Below are 16,441 nucleotides of genomic sequence, written 5' to 3'. Positions count from 1 at the left end.
AAAACATATTTGCTTCTAACTTATCGGAACGATTTGACGCAGCAAAATTCTTTCGATACAGTTTTGTCAGGAAGGTCTGTAGATGATATATACCAAGTTTCTTTATTCGGGCAACTGGCCTAGAGCGAGTTTGAACAAGTAGGTTTTTCGAATAAATAGAAATTGTAAAAACTTTGTGTTAAGTGGTTTTATGCTATAAATATGGTTTATGAGGACATTTCTAGTGTCCCGATAATTCAAATCGCTTAAAAAACATACTAAACCATGGCAATGTTTTTGTGATGGTTAGGTTTAGGGGTAGGGTTAGGGGATGGAATCTATAGTTTGTACAGTATAAAAATAATTGTCTATGGAGAGTCCGCATAATGATATCTGCAGCAGCATGTGTGTTTGTGTGTGTGAATGAACATGGTGTGCAGAATCTACAACTTACTGAATTATTATTTTGGGACCCAGTCCAGTCTATTATTATAATATAATACTAAAGTATTAGGGTTTCAAGCACGAAGTGGATATTTGCAAAACCTACTTTTTTCAAACCAGTTTGCCTTTTGTCCGATCTGATCAAACCCAGTGCAGCAAGGTTCTCTGGAGTCCAACTATCAATAATTATAAAAAAAATCTTTCAATTCAGTGTTGTTACGACATGCCATAATGTGAGAAGTGGGCATGACCACTTTTGCTTAAATGTTCTAACTCTTCAACAGAATGAGATATTATCACCAAATTTGTACCTATGACAAATCTAAAATATAGCTGCAAGAAGCAATTATCAGGGCCAAGCACAGGAATGACAAAAATTAGTGAATATAGCATTTTTGTGACAATTTTAGGCAAACTGCTCAAAAAGCAATGAATTGAATCACTTGTAATGTAATATACATTGTTCTTGGCATCGGATAAGAAGTCTATCAATGACAATACACTAAAATTATAAAAAGTTATTCACATTTTTAGAAACATCATTGTGATTTCATTACAAAATATGTCGATGCAGTATGATACATTTTACTGTATTTCAATTATTTTATCAAAATACACTTTTTTCATTTCAACAATTTTTTTCATTTCATAATACAAATGATAACATTTAAATACAATACATTTAAATTTAAATAAATTCCTTATGAAATGTTGCAAATGTTTTATTCTTAAGTTGCCATATGAACAATCAGACTAATTTAGCTTGTAAACGGCACCGTTGCTTTTTTTTTTGTTTTCTATTTTATTGGACTGTATTACCTTCATATCTGACTTTAATCTTGACATAATTTCAAAGCTACAAGTCTCGAAATATGCCCACTGTTTTGCGATCTGAATGACGTCATTGCAGTAATGCATTCAAATACTGAAAGAGTGAATTTTATAACATGCATCGTAAGAGGTATTATGTCAATCAATGGAGCTGTCAATCAAACCAGATCAAAGGCTCCATGTCATCTCCAAAATATGCATTGGCTGCTTCAGTGAATAGATCCAGCCAATGGATTGCTAGTCAAGATTTGATTGACAAGTCATGTAGCCATTTGTATGATGTTTCTATGGTTACAAGGGTTGCCCTTGCTCATTACAAAACAATGACATCATCCTAGTGTTTGTTTGGATAGGGAACCTAAGGCCACCATTATGCACTGAGCTTTCTTCCGTTTTTGATGACAGATAGGAGCCGAAATCTAGCTGCTTAGCTGCTTCTTTCAATGGATCTATGCAAAAACACTACAATCTAGCTAGATTTGAGTACTTTGGAATAAGTTCCATGCAGTTTTGAGGAGGAATAAATGCCAAACCGGCAGGAGTGCATATTCTGTGTTTGGACTCATAGCAGCTATAGGGCTAAAGCTAAATGCACAGGCGCTGATCAGTGTGATTGAATGGGGTCTTTAGATCATTTATTATTTTATTTAGAGGTGTTAACAAACTATTATAAAATATATGGCAGAAATATATATGTTTGTTAAAAATGTGAATATTACTGGCTTCCACTGCTAACAATACTTACACTGTAACCATGCATTATAAATATAATGATAATAATTATAATCTGTAATTAATTTTATATAATGTCTTGCAATAAAATAGTGTGTCCTCATATGTGGTTTAAGTGGTGTTTCTGAAATTAGTTTTTCAAAAAATGAGATTTATTCACTCTTGCACCAATGTAGTTCTGATTTCATCCAGTGGTACTGCGCCTAGTAAATGTTTGATAAATACGGTCATTTATTTACTTGAAATTTGGAACACAACTTGGTTTGATGTATGGCTTTAATTTGTTTTTTTTTTTTTTTGGGTGCCACATATATTTTTCTAGATATATTTTTAATAAATTAATTAAAAGTTTAGTGCAGTGCATTTTCATTTCAATAAACAAACTTCTATAACTTTTTTCATTAACATAAATAACTGATTTCAATTGCACAATAATCTCCCAAGTGTGTTCTTTAAAAAGAGTCCATAATTAGGTCTGTAGACCCAGGCATTTCAGAATGACAGGCATTTAAATCTAAGTATGTCACACTTGGAAAAATGGGGCTTTGATGTCATCTTGTTGCCACATTTGGTACTGCGTCTACAATAATAATACATTTTTTTTTGTGTTTTATCATTTATTTACTTGAAATTTGAGAGACATCTTGGTTTGATGTATGGCTTCAATTTTTTGTAATTTTTTGACCACTGTCATGACTAGCTCGTTTCAAGCCATAACAGAAAAGAGGGATCAGACAACAAAGTCTAATCACTTCAAATGGTTTTATTTTAATTAAACAAATACCACCACAACTGATAAATAATAAACATGAGTCTAGGAATAATGAGGGAAAAACAAGGAATTAAAAAACAATATAACTATGACAAAATATTTATGCTACACGATATAAGAAAAGTAAAACAAGAAAAGTGTCAATGAGGTCTTACATACTGGGACCAGCCACTCCTAAGAAATAAACTATCCCAGCGAGTCTCTTCCGCAAATAAGAGGAATCAACAGAATCAAGAGGAGACTCATTGTCATCACATCACCACATATATATATATATATATATATTTTATAAATTAAATACATTTTTAGTGCACTGTATTTTTATAAAGTGTAAGTTCTATATATTTTTAAAATTAACATAATTGATTTCACTTGCACAATAATCTTCCAAGTGCTTTCTTTAAAAAGAGACCAAAATTAGGTATTTAGTCCAAAGCATTCAAGAGTAACAACCATTTAAATGTGTAGGAGAGTGCCAGTTATGCGGATAGTATACCGAACATTTGTTATTTTGAAGTCTGAGATGACTGAGTGTAAAGAAATGCAGTGCAGTGAGTCAGATGTTAATTTATTAACTGTTCTGGACTGTGTTTCCAAAAAGCATCATTAGTGTAACTTGATCGTAGGTACCATAGGCACCAATGGTCTTTAAGAGCAACTTAGGCTAACAATGCTTTTGGTTAACACAGCCCTGATTGATTCCATTAATTTACTTGAAAGATTTATCAGAATGAATCAACATGCAAATTTGTGAGTAAGAGTGAATTATGGTGATGCTTTAGAGGCAATGCTATAGAGTAATTTTATGAATTTGAGTACATTTTGTGGAATGAGTGAAAATGACAACAAGAAAGAAGTGTTTTTTGGTATTATTTGGTGGTACATGTTTTTTTTTGGGTGTTGTTACATTCAGTTTAGACTGCAATCTCACAAAAACTTTTGATTAGCATGGTCTGAAGATGATCTGAGCAATATTTGGTGAAAATTCGATTATCGCTGTGGGAGGAGTTAAACAAGTAGGTTTTCAATTAAATTAATAATGGCTGACAGAAAGTATGGCTGACCATGAAAATGTGGTATAGTTAAACTTGGCTTGACCCAAGGAATCTCTGTGGAATGCAGTGTCCATCAAAAGTTATTAGCATTTTTATTTATTAAGTATTTTTTAGTATTTTTTGACCACAAAGTTGCACTGTTCTGAAACGTGTTGAGCACCTTCAGTTCATCGTGCCAATGACACATACTGAGTTTCGTAATGATATACCAATGCATTTGTAAAATACAGCATTTTACAGCTAAATTAAAAATGGCTGACATAGGCAAAAATTTTATCATTCAACACAGTATGCCTCACAGAATGTATGTCTCTAAAGAGTCCAGTTTCTTGATTTTAGGACAAACTGTTCAGAAGTTATAAGCAAAAATAGCAATTTTTTTATGTCTGCTGACCCGTAGGGCGCACTGCGCCGAAACGCTACAGGTAACCTGAGGGCATGATAGCTATGACGCTTACTAGGTTTCATCACAAAAAGAGATACAGCCTCAAATTCAATTTAGCATGTTCTTCATTGAAAACGGTTTGGTCTATTAAAGTTTATTTAATAACTTTGAGTGTCTCCAGATGATGCACACACATTTTCATGCAAATTGGATGTACGGACTAGGATGAGTTCGAAAAAGTAGCTTTTTCATAAAATTTGAAATGGCAGAACCATGGTATGGTTTTGACTCTGCTACGGTAGCATTTCAGACTGTCCTCTACCTGTGTGCCTTTCCCGCAAACAGTTCTATGGGCTGCCATAGGTAACGTATACAGAATAATAATAATAAATATAGCTGCAAGCAGCGATTAATGGTGTTCAAGCCTTTAAGGTCCTTTAAGTAATAAGGGAATTATGATTAATTCTCTTATTGGAGTAATATTATACTCATGGCTTATTGAAAATAATATCGCACGTATTTAGGTACAGATTTGAAGCAAAATCTTTTAGAAACAGGGATGAGATTATTTATAAAAAATACACCACAGTCAAATCATCTTTGAATACATAACTTTATTGCTATTCTAAACATAAATCTAATCTAACACATACATACATTAGACAGGTTGTGAGAAGAGTGACAGAATGTGAAATAAATGATCAATACTGTGAAAATGAACTTTATAGAGTTTGTGGACAATGCCTTAAGAACCATTTGTCCTTATTTGAGTCTACATCGATTTGCTGTCGGATTACTCAAAGTATTTAACTATTCACCAGCACTTTGGGCAAAGTGTAGAGATGTACTTGCGTGACTTTGTGTTTCCTTGCATTCTTTGGGTTGCTTGGTTCTTGGCTCTTGGTCGAAAGTTCGTTCCGTTGATGTTTTGGACCTCTGTAAGATCAGAAAGTTATTTTCATCCCCAAAGGTGACCTGCGCCAATCAGAAGTGACTTTTCAGAGTCGGTTAGGTTGACTTTGACTAGTTGACTTTTCTGATTTTATAGTCCTTGGTTTCAGATTCTTACAAATCTCCCGCTCAAAAATAGTGCATATTTAATCATGAACTTTTATATCTTGAGAATGGTACAAGAGACATGATATTCATTGTCATCAGCTTCCTCCATGTAACCAAGCGAGTGTTTGCATACTAAATTTGACATTCTTTCATGAATATTATACAAGTAAAAAAACATGAAAATCCCTGGTTACAAATCATACTGGTTAATTCCTTGGGTATACAAGATGGATAAAACATTACACACATTTTAAAGAGGTACATCAGGCTATAATCATTAATTTGTCAGTTATACAAGTTACCAAAGTTCAAGCAATTGTCAGAATTACCTAGCAAGACTAGGTATTGTATAAATCGTGGATTTAAATGCATTCTGTACATTTTAGAAGGTTAAATCGGTAAAGTACTGTGACTTTGTGTAAAATGTTCCTGGAATAAGATGAAATGTCGTAGTATTAGAGTTGTGAAAATCTGATGGTTGTTTGGAAACCTTTCAAAGGAAAGTCTGCTTTAACTCTGTGAGAAGTTCAGAATGTCATGCTGAGGGGGCCTTGCTCGGACTGTTGATGCCTGGGCATTTAATTTATAATGTTGAAGAATTCCAGGATTGCAAAATCAAACAAATCTACTAAAGTCAAATGAAAGAAACCAGAAGTCTCTATGACGTTCTAGTGCAGAGATATGTGATTTGTTACCTGGCTGATAGGGTAACCCCATCTGGTTGCTAGTCAGTTACCAAGGTGATACTCAAAAGGCTCCTTGCCATCCTTAGTCAAATGAACGAAACCGGAAGTCTTTACATTGTTCTGGTGCAGAGATATGTTATTTGTACTCAGATGATAGGGTAACCCCATCTGGTTGCAAGTCAGTTACCAGGGTTATACTCAAAACGCTTCCTGCCAGCCTGAGTCAAATGAGCCAACAATGAAGTCTCTACTAAATTTTTATCCTGAGATCACCATCTAAGCAATTTTGAATGGAAGTCAATGTGCTTTGGTTGTTAGGGTGCTCTAAATGTTTGCTAAGTAGTTTTTATGATGATACCTGAAGTCTGATTGCTCACCCAATTAGAACAAGCTAACTGTCATTTCTTTAGGATTTTCTGATCCAAAGACATCCCTCTCAGCCTTTTTGAAAGGAAGTAAATGGGGTTTGGTTGCTAGGGTGCTCTATATGGCTCTAGGGCATGGATAGCCAGTGGCCAGAGAGATTCTAGAGGTCTCTGATGCCCTGACAGTTTTAGTGCAGAAAAAACAATAATAATAAGAAAAATAATAAGAAAATCGGAAAAGAAAGTCTTTATGCTTGATAATATAGCTGCAAGCAGTGATTAACGCTATTCAAACCTTTAGGGTCTTTTAAGTTCACTTGCAAAAGATATTAAGTATTCATTAGATATCCTTAAAACAACTAAAAGGTGAGGTATCACACAGATATGCCACCAAGAGGCAAAGGAATGCAATTTTTTCATGTGTCCTCTGAATGACCCTATACATCATTTTCTACATTTTTGTGAAAATATCTAATTCCATTCAAGAGTTATAACTGTTTAAGTAAAAGTGGTAATGCCCACAGCTTATGTTGTGGTGTAGCTTAGCTTTGATGATTTTGTTGATGGCGGCTATGTTTTTCTAGGTATGTGAGTGTCCTTATAGATCTTGATGGCACCTTAGACACAGACACTGCATGCAAAATGTCGATCGGCCTAGCCGTTCCAAAGTTCGATAAAAAAAATGTCCTCCCCTTTTTCTCTCCAATTTGGAATGCCCAATTCCCAATGCACTCTTAAATCCTCATGGTGGCGTAGTGACTTGCCTCAAACTGGGTGGTGGAGGACAAACCTCAGTTGCCTCCGCGTCTGAAATGTCAACCTGTGCATCTTATCACGTGGCTTGTTAAGCACGTTACTGCGGAGACATACAGTCAGGTCCATAAATATTGGGACATCGACACAATTCTAATCTTTTTGACTCTATACACCACCACAATGGATTTGAAATTAAACGAACAAGATGTGCTTTAACTGCAGACTTTCAGCTTTAATTTGAGGGTATTTACATCCAAATCAGGTGAACGGTGTAGGAATTACAACAGTTTGTATATGTTTTTAAGGGACCAAAAGTAATGGGACAGTTGGCTGCTCAGCTGTTCCATGGCCAGGTGTGTGTTATTCCCTCATTATCCCATTTACAAGGAGCAGATACAAGGTCCAGAGTTCATTTCAAGTGTGCTATTTGCATTTGGAATCTGTTGCTGTCAACTCTCAATATGAGATCCAAAGAGCTGTCACTATCAGTGAAGCAAGCCATCATTAGGCTGAAAAATCAAAACAAACCCATCAGAGAGATAGCAAAAACATTAGGTGTGGCCAAATCAACTGTATGGAACACAGAATTGAATTGTGTCGATGTCCCAATGGACCTGACTGTAGCTTGTGTGGAGGCTTCACGCCATCCACACACAACTACCAACATGACCCGCCAAGAGCACAATTGTTTTTGTGTATCCTTAGAGTGACTCCATACATATGTGTACCAAATTTAGTGACAAAATCTTATTCTGTTCAAGAGTTATAACCATTTAAGTAAAAGTGGCCCCACCCACTACATACATTTTGGCTTCCTGTTTAATGATGGATCAAAATGTAAAAACAACTTGAACAAATTTTCATATTGGGACTCTGCTGAATCTTTCTGTACTGGTTTAGATCTGATCGGATGAACGGCCTTGGACGAGCTCATTTTGAATTTGTTTCAAACAATCCAAAATAGCGGGAAAATGAAGAGGCAGAGCAGAACTATTCGGTATGGCACAAGGAATCACTGGAAAGAAGAATTTTGTCTCTAGCCCTTACGGCCCAAAAGTTATGGCCCAATGTGATTTTATTTTTTTGATCTTTGTAGTGCCACCGTGATGTTGACCTTTCCCCAAAGTTTGAAGTCTCCAGGCCTTACGGTTTGGTCTGCACGATCAGTTTTAGGGAAGAATAATAATAATACTTACAAAAAGAATAGGGTTTCTAGCCCTTTGGGCTTGAACCCCTAATAAAAAGAACACTAACAAACACAATAGGTGCTTACCAGCCGCAGGCCGTGCATTTTCATTCTAGGCCTTCAATGCGATTCATGCCATTAAGAAAACACAGTTTCACAGTGAGTAAGACACACTATGTCTTTGGGCATCATACTTTATTTGGCAGCTATCTAGTAATACCAAGTAATAACACAACTAGTAATAATTGAAATTTCAAAATTTTAAAAATAATCAGGTGCTAAATTGTATATTCTGTGGCATTTCACATAGACACAGGATATTCATATATTGTAGATCTATCTATCTGATACCTAACCTGATGTCTGAAAATGATGGCACGTTATCATTATTTAGGTGCTGACAGACTGTCTTATTAATCCTTCATATCTATAAACACATGCACTTAAAAGCCCTAAAGTGATTGAATCTAGTAAATTGCTGCTTGCAGCTATATTAATTACTATTATGAGGATTAGATTTGTTTGTATGTTATTGTTATATTGTTTTATATATATTTCTGTTGTATTTACTTTGCCTTTATTTGGAGCTTTTCATTCGACAGAAACTGAAAGTTCACTCCAGTGTCTGTGTATTTGACAGTTTACCATGTTCCTTATTACAAATCTGGTCAAACGCTGTCATTTGATACTGTGTTAGTGTATCGTTTTTAGATTTGTAGTCGTTACAAATTAGGGATGCAATGATCCGGTACCTGGGTCGGTATCCGTTTTTAACCTAGAATGAGTATTGGTCCAGCGAGTAATGATGTGCTATGTAGGAAAATGTAGTGGCCAAATAAAAAGGGCATTATATCATTTTGATATTCACGATATTGCTTAATTTTTTTAATTTTGTGAATATTAGATATATCGCCCAGCCATAATTGCATCAAATATTTTGGATTGCGTTAACCATATTGCACTGCGTTATGCTTGGAGACAAACGTTGCTTACATTTGTAGCCTACAGCAGTGTAGTCCAATTCATAAACAAATGTCTTTTTAATGAATCTGTTAAAAACACAAAAACTGTGTATAGATACTAGGACTTTTTTTTGGGGGGGGGATCTTAAAAAGTTGAAAAATAATTATTGATGCAATCAGCAAGTAGCAGAATTGTTACGTTGAATTAAGGACTGTCAAACGGCTGACAGACTGTTGCTTAGTGACACACTAAAAACAGTGAGTCATTCTCAATGTTGTTTGGGTGACGTCAATGACAATCCAATTTTCAACTTCTAGTATCATTCAAAAGCCATGCAGTTTATTGGTCAGTCGTATGAACTTGCTGAAATGGATGAGAGCAGACCAGCTGCTTCATTTGTCAATAAAAGACAAAGTGTGCTAATGAGCTTAGAGAGAAGTAACCAAACCTCAGTTCTTAAAAGGAAAACAATGACCAATCCACATGGGATCACAAGAATTACATTTGTAAAAATGTATTGATGGATAATCAACAGGTAATATACTATAATATGGATGTCAACGTTAAATGTATCTGTTACTGTCAATTAATCATTTAATACAAGAGGGGGCAAATCACAGGCTAGACAAATCAGGGTAAAGTTTATTAGAAAAACAAAAGTTGAGTGGAAATAAAAGTAGGCTAGAACAAATTTATTTATCCAAGCCCTATTAGATATGTTTTAGTTGATAGATGGTTTGTTCCAACTTGAGTCATATCTTCCATTCTCCCTTGTGTTTCAGGTGAATGTGCACAACTTTTTGGCTGCGGGATTCGCTGGTCATGCGGCACTGTGCAGGAATATGAAAAGTTGCTAAGTAAAAAAAGAGAGAGAATCGAGAGAGAGAGCAGACACTATCATGTCTCGCAATCAAAGTCGAGCCACCAGCCTGGACGAGAAGAGTGCCACGCCTGGCCACAAGAGCTCCGTCCCCTCACACAAGAGCTCCACCCCCACTCACAAGAGTGCATCATCATCCTCTTCCTCTCAGAGAGACAGTCGACAGGCAAGACCAGTAGCTTGTCTTTTCAGCTGTTCCAGAAGTATTTTTATTTTCTCCATAGGATTTAAAAAAAGTCATAAACCAACCAGCTCTAAGATGAATCATAACTAGGGCTGTTTCTGGGGGCGATTCTAGGACTTCAATCTTAGGGGGGCTCAGCCCCCAATGGCACTATTAAATGTGCACATATCAGACGTTTCACTGTTTAGCATAGATAATAAAAATAAATCTTTTGTTTACATCATTCAATGTATCCAGTTAATATACTCAGAATATTGTCATTTTCTATAATAAACACACTTATAAAGTTATTAAAAATACCATTCCAATAATAGATATATTTTTAATTTTCCATTTACAATTGTTTTATTGTGTTTATTATAGAAAATCTATAATTTTAGTCATATCAAACACCGCAAAAACCTATTATCACAATATATGTCACATTGAGCTCGGTCATTCTTTAGTGGAGTGATTTAACTCCTGATGATGTTTCTCTTTGTCACGCCCCTTTTAAACAAGAAAAACTCATTTTAAAAATACAATGAAAACTGAAAGAAAAGGTACAACAAAATCTGAATTATGAACTTTTGTCAACAGGTTGTTCTGTTATTTTGTGAAAACTTTCTGCGTTACATAAATACATAAACAAATTAATTATGCCTATATACTTTCAAAACATAAAAACAAAAACAAAAAAGAATGAATAAAAAGTGATTCTGCAGCAAGAGCAACAAGAGCATGAACACAGCAAATTGCACATGTTGTCAGCCAAAGACTTTAGCCTATTACATGATACACACATTTTCCTCTATTTATCTGCATTTAATAATCTGACCGTTTTACATCTAATTGGAGACATTTTACAACCCCAATTCCAAAAAAGTTGGGACAGTATGAAAAATGCTATTAAATTATTATACTTGTTATTTTTGAATAAAAACTGATCATTGTTTTTAACTGACTTATACCTGTGAATGGAGATAAGCATCAGCAGTCTCTTAAAAGTATTTTTAAATTCCTCATCCAGTAGTATAAAATGACTGTTATTGGCCAAAAAAGGAACAAGTAATGATGGGAAGTCCGATTCTTTTCCGCGAACCGGTTCTCTCGGATGGTTGGTTTCAACAAACCTGTTCAAAAAAACAATTCACCAGTTATTTTTTTGTCATCGCGTAATGATGTCACTGTGCATAATGCTAATACCCAGGCATTGTAGAATGTTCAAGCACATTCAATAAAGCCATGTGTAAGCCAATATTGCTGATTTTAACGTTTTATTTAATTACTTTACAATATAAAGGGTGTTTATTGTCAATGTTTCATTCAAAATTTAAGCTTTGCTGCTTTTAGTCTATATTTATTCCCTATAAGGTCATCAATATGCTAGTGTACTTCCAAATTCTGACAAAATTCATTTTCAGAAGATATAAGCATTTAAAATCAGTAGTCTCTCTTCTGGCTTGACAGACCGAGGCACAGTCATGATGGCACAACGTGTCTGAGAAACTTTGTCCAATCAAATGCTTTCTAGAATGAGAACAATCCCTCCCCCTAGCCTGTCTGGCTGTGTTCAAATTGCTGCTGATCGTGCCTTAGCAGGGTACTTCAAAAAGAGCACAATCCATGCTGTAGAGTCAATTCCAAACAGATTTTCGATAAGAATCACTTTAAAATGAGTTTTGAGTTACCATTATCACCTTTCAGCCTTCTGAAACTCTCACAATGGAGGGTAATTGTCTTCGTATGGAGTAGGGAATAGGAATGATGACTTCTAAATAAGACACTCTGAAACTGAAGCTGAACGAAAGGAAACTCGCTGGAGTTTATTTCTATTCTTCTGCTGACAGAGTCCCATAACGCTTTGTGGGTGGTACTAGTTATTTACTAGCGCAGCATTAAAAATGATAGAAACTTGACAACAAATGATCACAGAATAGGTTTCAGGATGATGGCCAAATATATCAAATAGAAACCTTTTAGTTGAGTCTTTATCCATTGATGGAATAACCTGAGCAGACTAACCTGAAAACCTGTAGACAATTAGCGCCTTAACAGCTGTAAACATGTGACATGTTTTGAGAACTGTAGGTAATGATGTTTATTTTAAAGCATATATTGAGTCTATTCAGTACCTGAAGAGTTTGTTGTATCAAAATGATGTACTTAATGCAGATACAGGGGAGGGCCAGACAGCAGGACGCTCGTGTATTACAGGACCGATGATACTGTCATGCTGCTGTTTTTTGGATAAAATACAATTATTTTGCAGGAGATGAGTGTGTAGTAAGCTCAATCTAGCTTTATAATTGTTAGTTTACATACATAGTCTGCATATCTAAATGCTATGAACTACATGAAATGTTTTAGTGTTGACTGAACAACTGATCCTGTTGATGGATTGAATTTATTGTTCTTTTGTCGGAAATAACAATGTCTTAGCAGCCACACAATAAACTGCGCCGTACAAAAATAACTACATGCATTATTAAAAGCACTGTACAAATAAATGTAATTGAACTTAATTTATGTCCACACTGTTTTCCAAATCATCCTTTCCCCTTAAGGGAAGACATGCACATTCTGTAAAGACACTAAAAAAGAAAGAAAGGGAATTGCAGGCAGGAAAAAATGCAGGAAAGAGGAAAAGCACAATACAATTAAATTAAAACATCTCACTAATGTACACGCAGGGTTGGGGAGTAACGGAATACATGCAACGGGATTACGTATTTAAAATACAAAATATAAGTAACTGTATTCCACTGCAGTTACAAATTAAATCATTTTTAATTAAAGTGATTTACAGTATTATAGTAAATCTCGAAAAACGACTCACTTCTAAATCTTTGTCGTCATTTTTGTATTACTTTAGTATAAATACATGTTAATTTGGATTCATATGCTGTTTGTTTTCTGATTTTATGTGAACGAAAAGATTCATTTGCCTGTTTTCTCATTGGAAATAGGTACATTTCAAAATATCACTGTCCTGGTCACAAAAGCAAAGTTTGTTGGGAATAATAGCCATTTTCTGTACTTTTGAGGCATAAGCAATTAGGAAATAACACTTACTATCCAGGAACAAAAATTGTGTTACATAGTGTAATCATAAATTGCACACATTGAACAGGAAATTTTAAAGACATCTTACAACAATTAAAACTAGATTTAAATTTAGAATCTATACCCGTGACATGCAAGCAAGCAGAGACCGGCTACACACAAAATGCCAATCGCACTTCCGCTAGCCAACCGGAAATTCCTTCCACCTAGTGAAATGTAGTGGACTCACTGAGAATACTGTGGATACCTCTCGAGTAAGTGTTCTTTATTCTTTATGCTTAGTGTATTGTGAAATTAGCTTCTACTTGCTTGTTTCACATTCATCTGTATTTGCACAATGGCTCCAGCCTTGTCCTATTGCAGGGGTCGGGATCCTTTTTTCATGGAGGAGACCATTTTTTAATTTTTGGTTGATGCATTAATCACCTTAAAAATATTGTGATATCCGATTATATCGTTAATCCCCTTGCCGAGGGTCAGTGGATATTTTTTATTGATTTTGCTTTAAATATTAAATTAATTTATTGAAACATGAAAAACTTAAACTAAATACATTTCTAAATTGCACTTTAAACTAAATGAAAAAGCAATTAAAATAAGGAAGTGGTCAAAAAAATCTTATATACAACCACCTCCCCAAATGTAAACATTTACCATCTCCAACGCCCAATTTGCCATAACGTAAGCATCCATCATCGACTACAGGTGAAAAATTACTAATAGCCTAAAAATTAAGAACTAAAGACAATTAAATTTTTTTTTAAATAATAATAATCATAAATATAGCTGCAAGCAGTGATGACGGGCCCAAGCACTACGGCGCCATTGCCACCTGATGGCTCTAGGAAAACAAAACTTGGTGGGCGCATGCATTTGAGAATAAATATAAGAGGTACTAAGACTGTGAACCACAATAGCCACATCCATGCAATCAGCCCCCACGGACAAACAGACAGCACCAATATGATTTAAAATCAGAAAATATGAGACACTTCCTGTTCCCCACTTATTATTTATTCCCTCGCCATGGTAACACCGCTAGATATATAAAAAATCTGTTCGCAGTTTAGCATCTTCAATATCTTTGCATAAGGTTACCTAAATTTGGAACAATCACATGAATCCCCTAGTAGTATTAAAAAGTTCAGGGCCTGCAATTTTCAGAAATACACATTCAATCAAAACTGACCATCTTCCTGTTGGGCAGAGCTAATGACTATAATTTTGAAAGCTATCTGGTTTGATGAGAACAATATATGTAGCAAGTTTGGTAGCACTACAGAGCTCCCCAGCCATGCCCATGTGTTAACTTTTTCTCAGGCCTAATGGCAGACCACTCTGGTGTGTGTGCAAAATATAATTAAAATTCAAGCATGCCATGTACCTCAAAAAAGTAAATATACATAAAAAGGAATAATGTTATTTAATGCTATGGGAACACTATTTAAGACAGGGGTGCCCAATACGTCGATCGCGATCTACCAGTCGATCGCAAAGGCAATGCTGGTAGATCGCAAAAAATTTAAATGTACTTTCGTTTAAATTTTAATAAAAATAAATATAATGTCTTTCCTTCTTTTAGTTTCTGTCTGACTTGCACATGACAAGTAAATATTGACCAGGCAAGGATTTGTTTATTCAGTTGCCATGACAACTAGGTTTGCGCATACGCGCCTTCCAAGGGCTTCTGAGAACAGAGCGCGAAATTGCGATGTTAGTGCCTGGATTAGGCAAAACTGAATGGAATCAGACATACTAGTCATCAGAATAAGGTAAATGCCCTGGCTATTGTAATCTATTGTGCTGTAGGTGTTTTGGGTTTAGTGTTAAAACTGAATGATATCAACATTGAACATTGTTATATGTTATATATTTGTATTAATTAGAAGATGAATTCCATGTAGGGATACATGCAGTAGTCCCAACAAGCATTTTCTTATTTTAAATGAAACTGTTTTTTTTTGTTGGTAGATCTTATTGAGTTGGTCATTTAAAAGTAGATCGTCACACAAAAAAGTGTGGGCACCCCTGATTTAAGATATATAGACTCCCTTCAGAATTGTCGATCTGCACTGTATTGACATTATACAAAAAGAAAAATGGTCTATTAAAAGTGCCACACTTCCTTGGTGGTGCTACGACCGTGACCCACAATAGACAAATCAATGTGATCAGCCCGCAAGGCCAAACATATGGTTAAAGTTTTATGTAAATCACACGATGCACGCAGAAGATATTATACACTTGCTATTTCCCATTTTTTTACATCAATTTATTGGGTCGCCATGGCACCAATGTTCGATATATCAAAGATCCGTTCGTAATTTAGCATTGTCAATTTCTTAGCATGATGTCGCCCACATTTGGTACACGTAACAATATTTAAAATTCCAGAGCAAGCATTTTTCAAACAATACAAAATGACCAACTTCCTGTTGGCTGTCAGTGTGAAAGTTGTCCGGCTTGATGAGATCTATATATATACAAAGGTTGGTGACTGTAGCTCAAAAGGGATGTGCTAAAGCAGTGTTTCCCAACATTTTTTCTGCCACGGCACACTTTTTACCACTAATAAATTCTATGGCACACCACTATCCCACATAGGCTAACCATCATCAATATTTTTCCTTTTCAAGAACTTGTCCATGTTTTCTCTCCATCTTAGTAGTTAGTAGCGTGTTTACTTGTAATGTTTGAAAATCTGACTTTCTCATCGTCCGTCATTTTGACGGACAGGGTCGTAAAAATTCCATCATAATCTATTATTACCCGTCATTTTAATTTTAATATTTTCATGATAATAAGTAATTTAATAGCTTTTAATTTCATTCACATTTACATTTTTAATCATGAATTTACAGGACGAGCATATAGCAGATTATGCGTTTATTTATTTATGAAGGGAACAGATGAACAACAGAGACACGAAGCAGATTAATGTTTTTTTCCCGCGCAGTGACAGCGCCACTACAACATGACATATGAACAACGCAATTTTACAAAAAACAAATATGATTAAAATATGAACAAAACATGTAAAAAATGAACTGAACAGAACTCAATCGACACCTTAAACCTTCCTGATCCGCATCGTCTTAAACTGGCATCAAATGCATCAA

At 35.1% G+C, this 16,441-nt stretch overlaps 1 protein-coding gene across 3 annotated transcripts in view; it reads left to right on the top strand.

Annotated features, from left to right (window-relative positions):
• Positions 1-16,441, top strand: part of osbpl6 (oxysterol binding protein-like 6) — a 222,849-nt gene that overhangs the window by 29,823 nt on the left and 176,585 nt on the right. Inside the window, exon 3 of one of the 3 annotated variants that reach the window (XM_052148736.1) lies at positions 9,996-10,259. The exons of the other annotated variants lie outside the window; for them this stretch is intronic. Coding sequence (XP_052004696.1) covers positions 10,113-10,259 — 147 coding nt within the window. The 5' untranslated portion in view covers positions 9,996-10,112. The remainder of the gene's footprint in view (positions 1-9,995; positions 10,260-16,441) is intronic. 3 annotated transcript variants of the gene reach the window in all.

The sequence above is a fragment of the Xyrauchen texanus genome, chromosome 18, assembly GCF_025860055.1.
Source record: "Xyrauchen texanus isolate HMW12.3.18 chromosome 18, RBS_HiC_50CHRs, whole genome shotgun sequence".
Taxonomy (NCBI): Eukaryota; Metazoa; Chordata; class Actinopteri; order Cypriniformes; family Catostomidae; genus Xyrauchen; species Xyrauchen texanus.
This window is presented reverse-complemented; position numbering and strand designations above follow the sequence as displayed.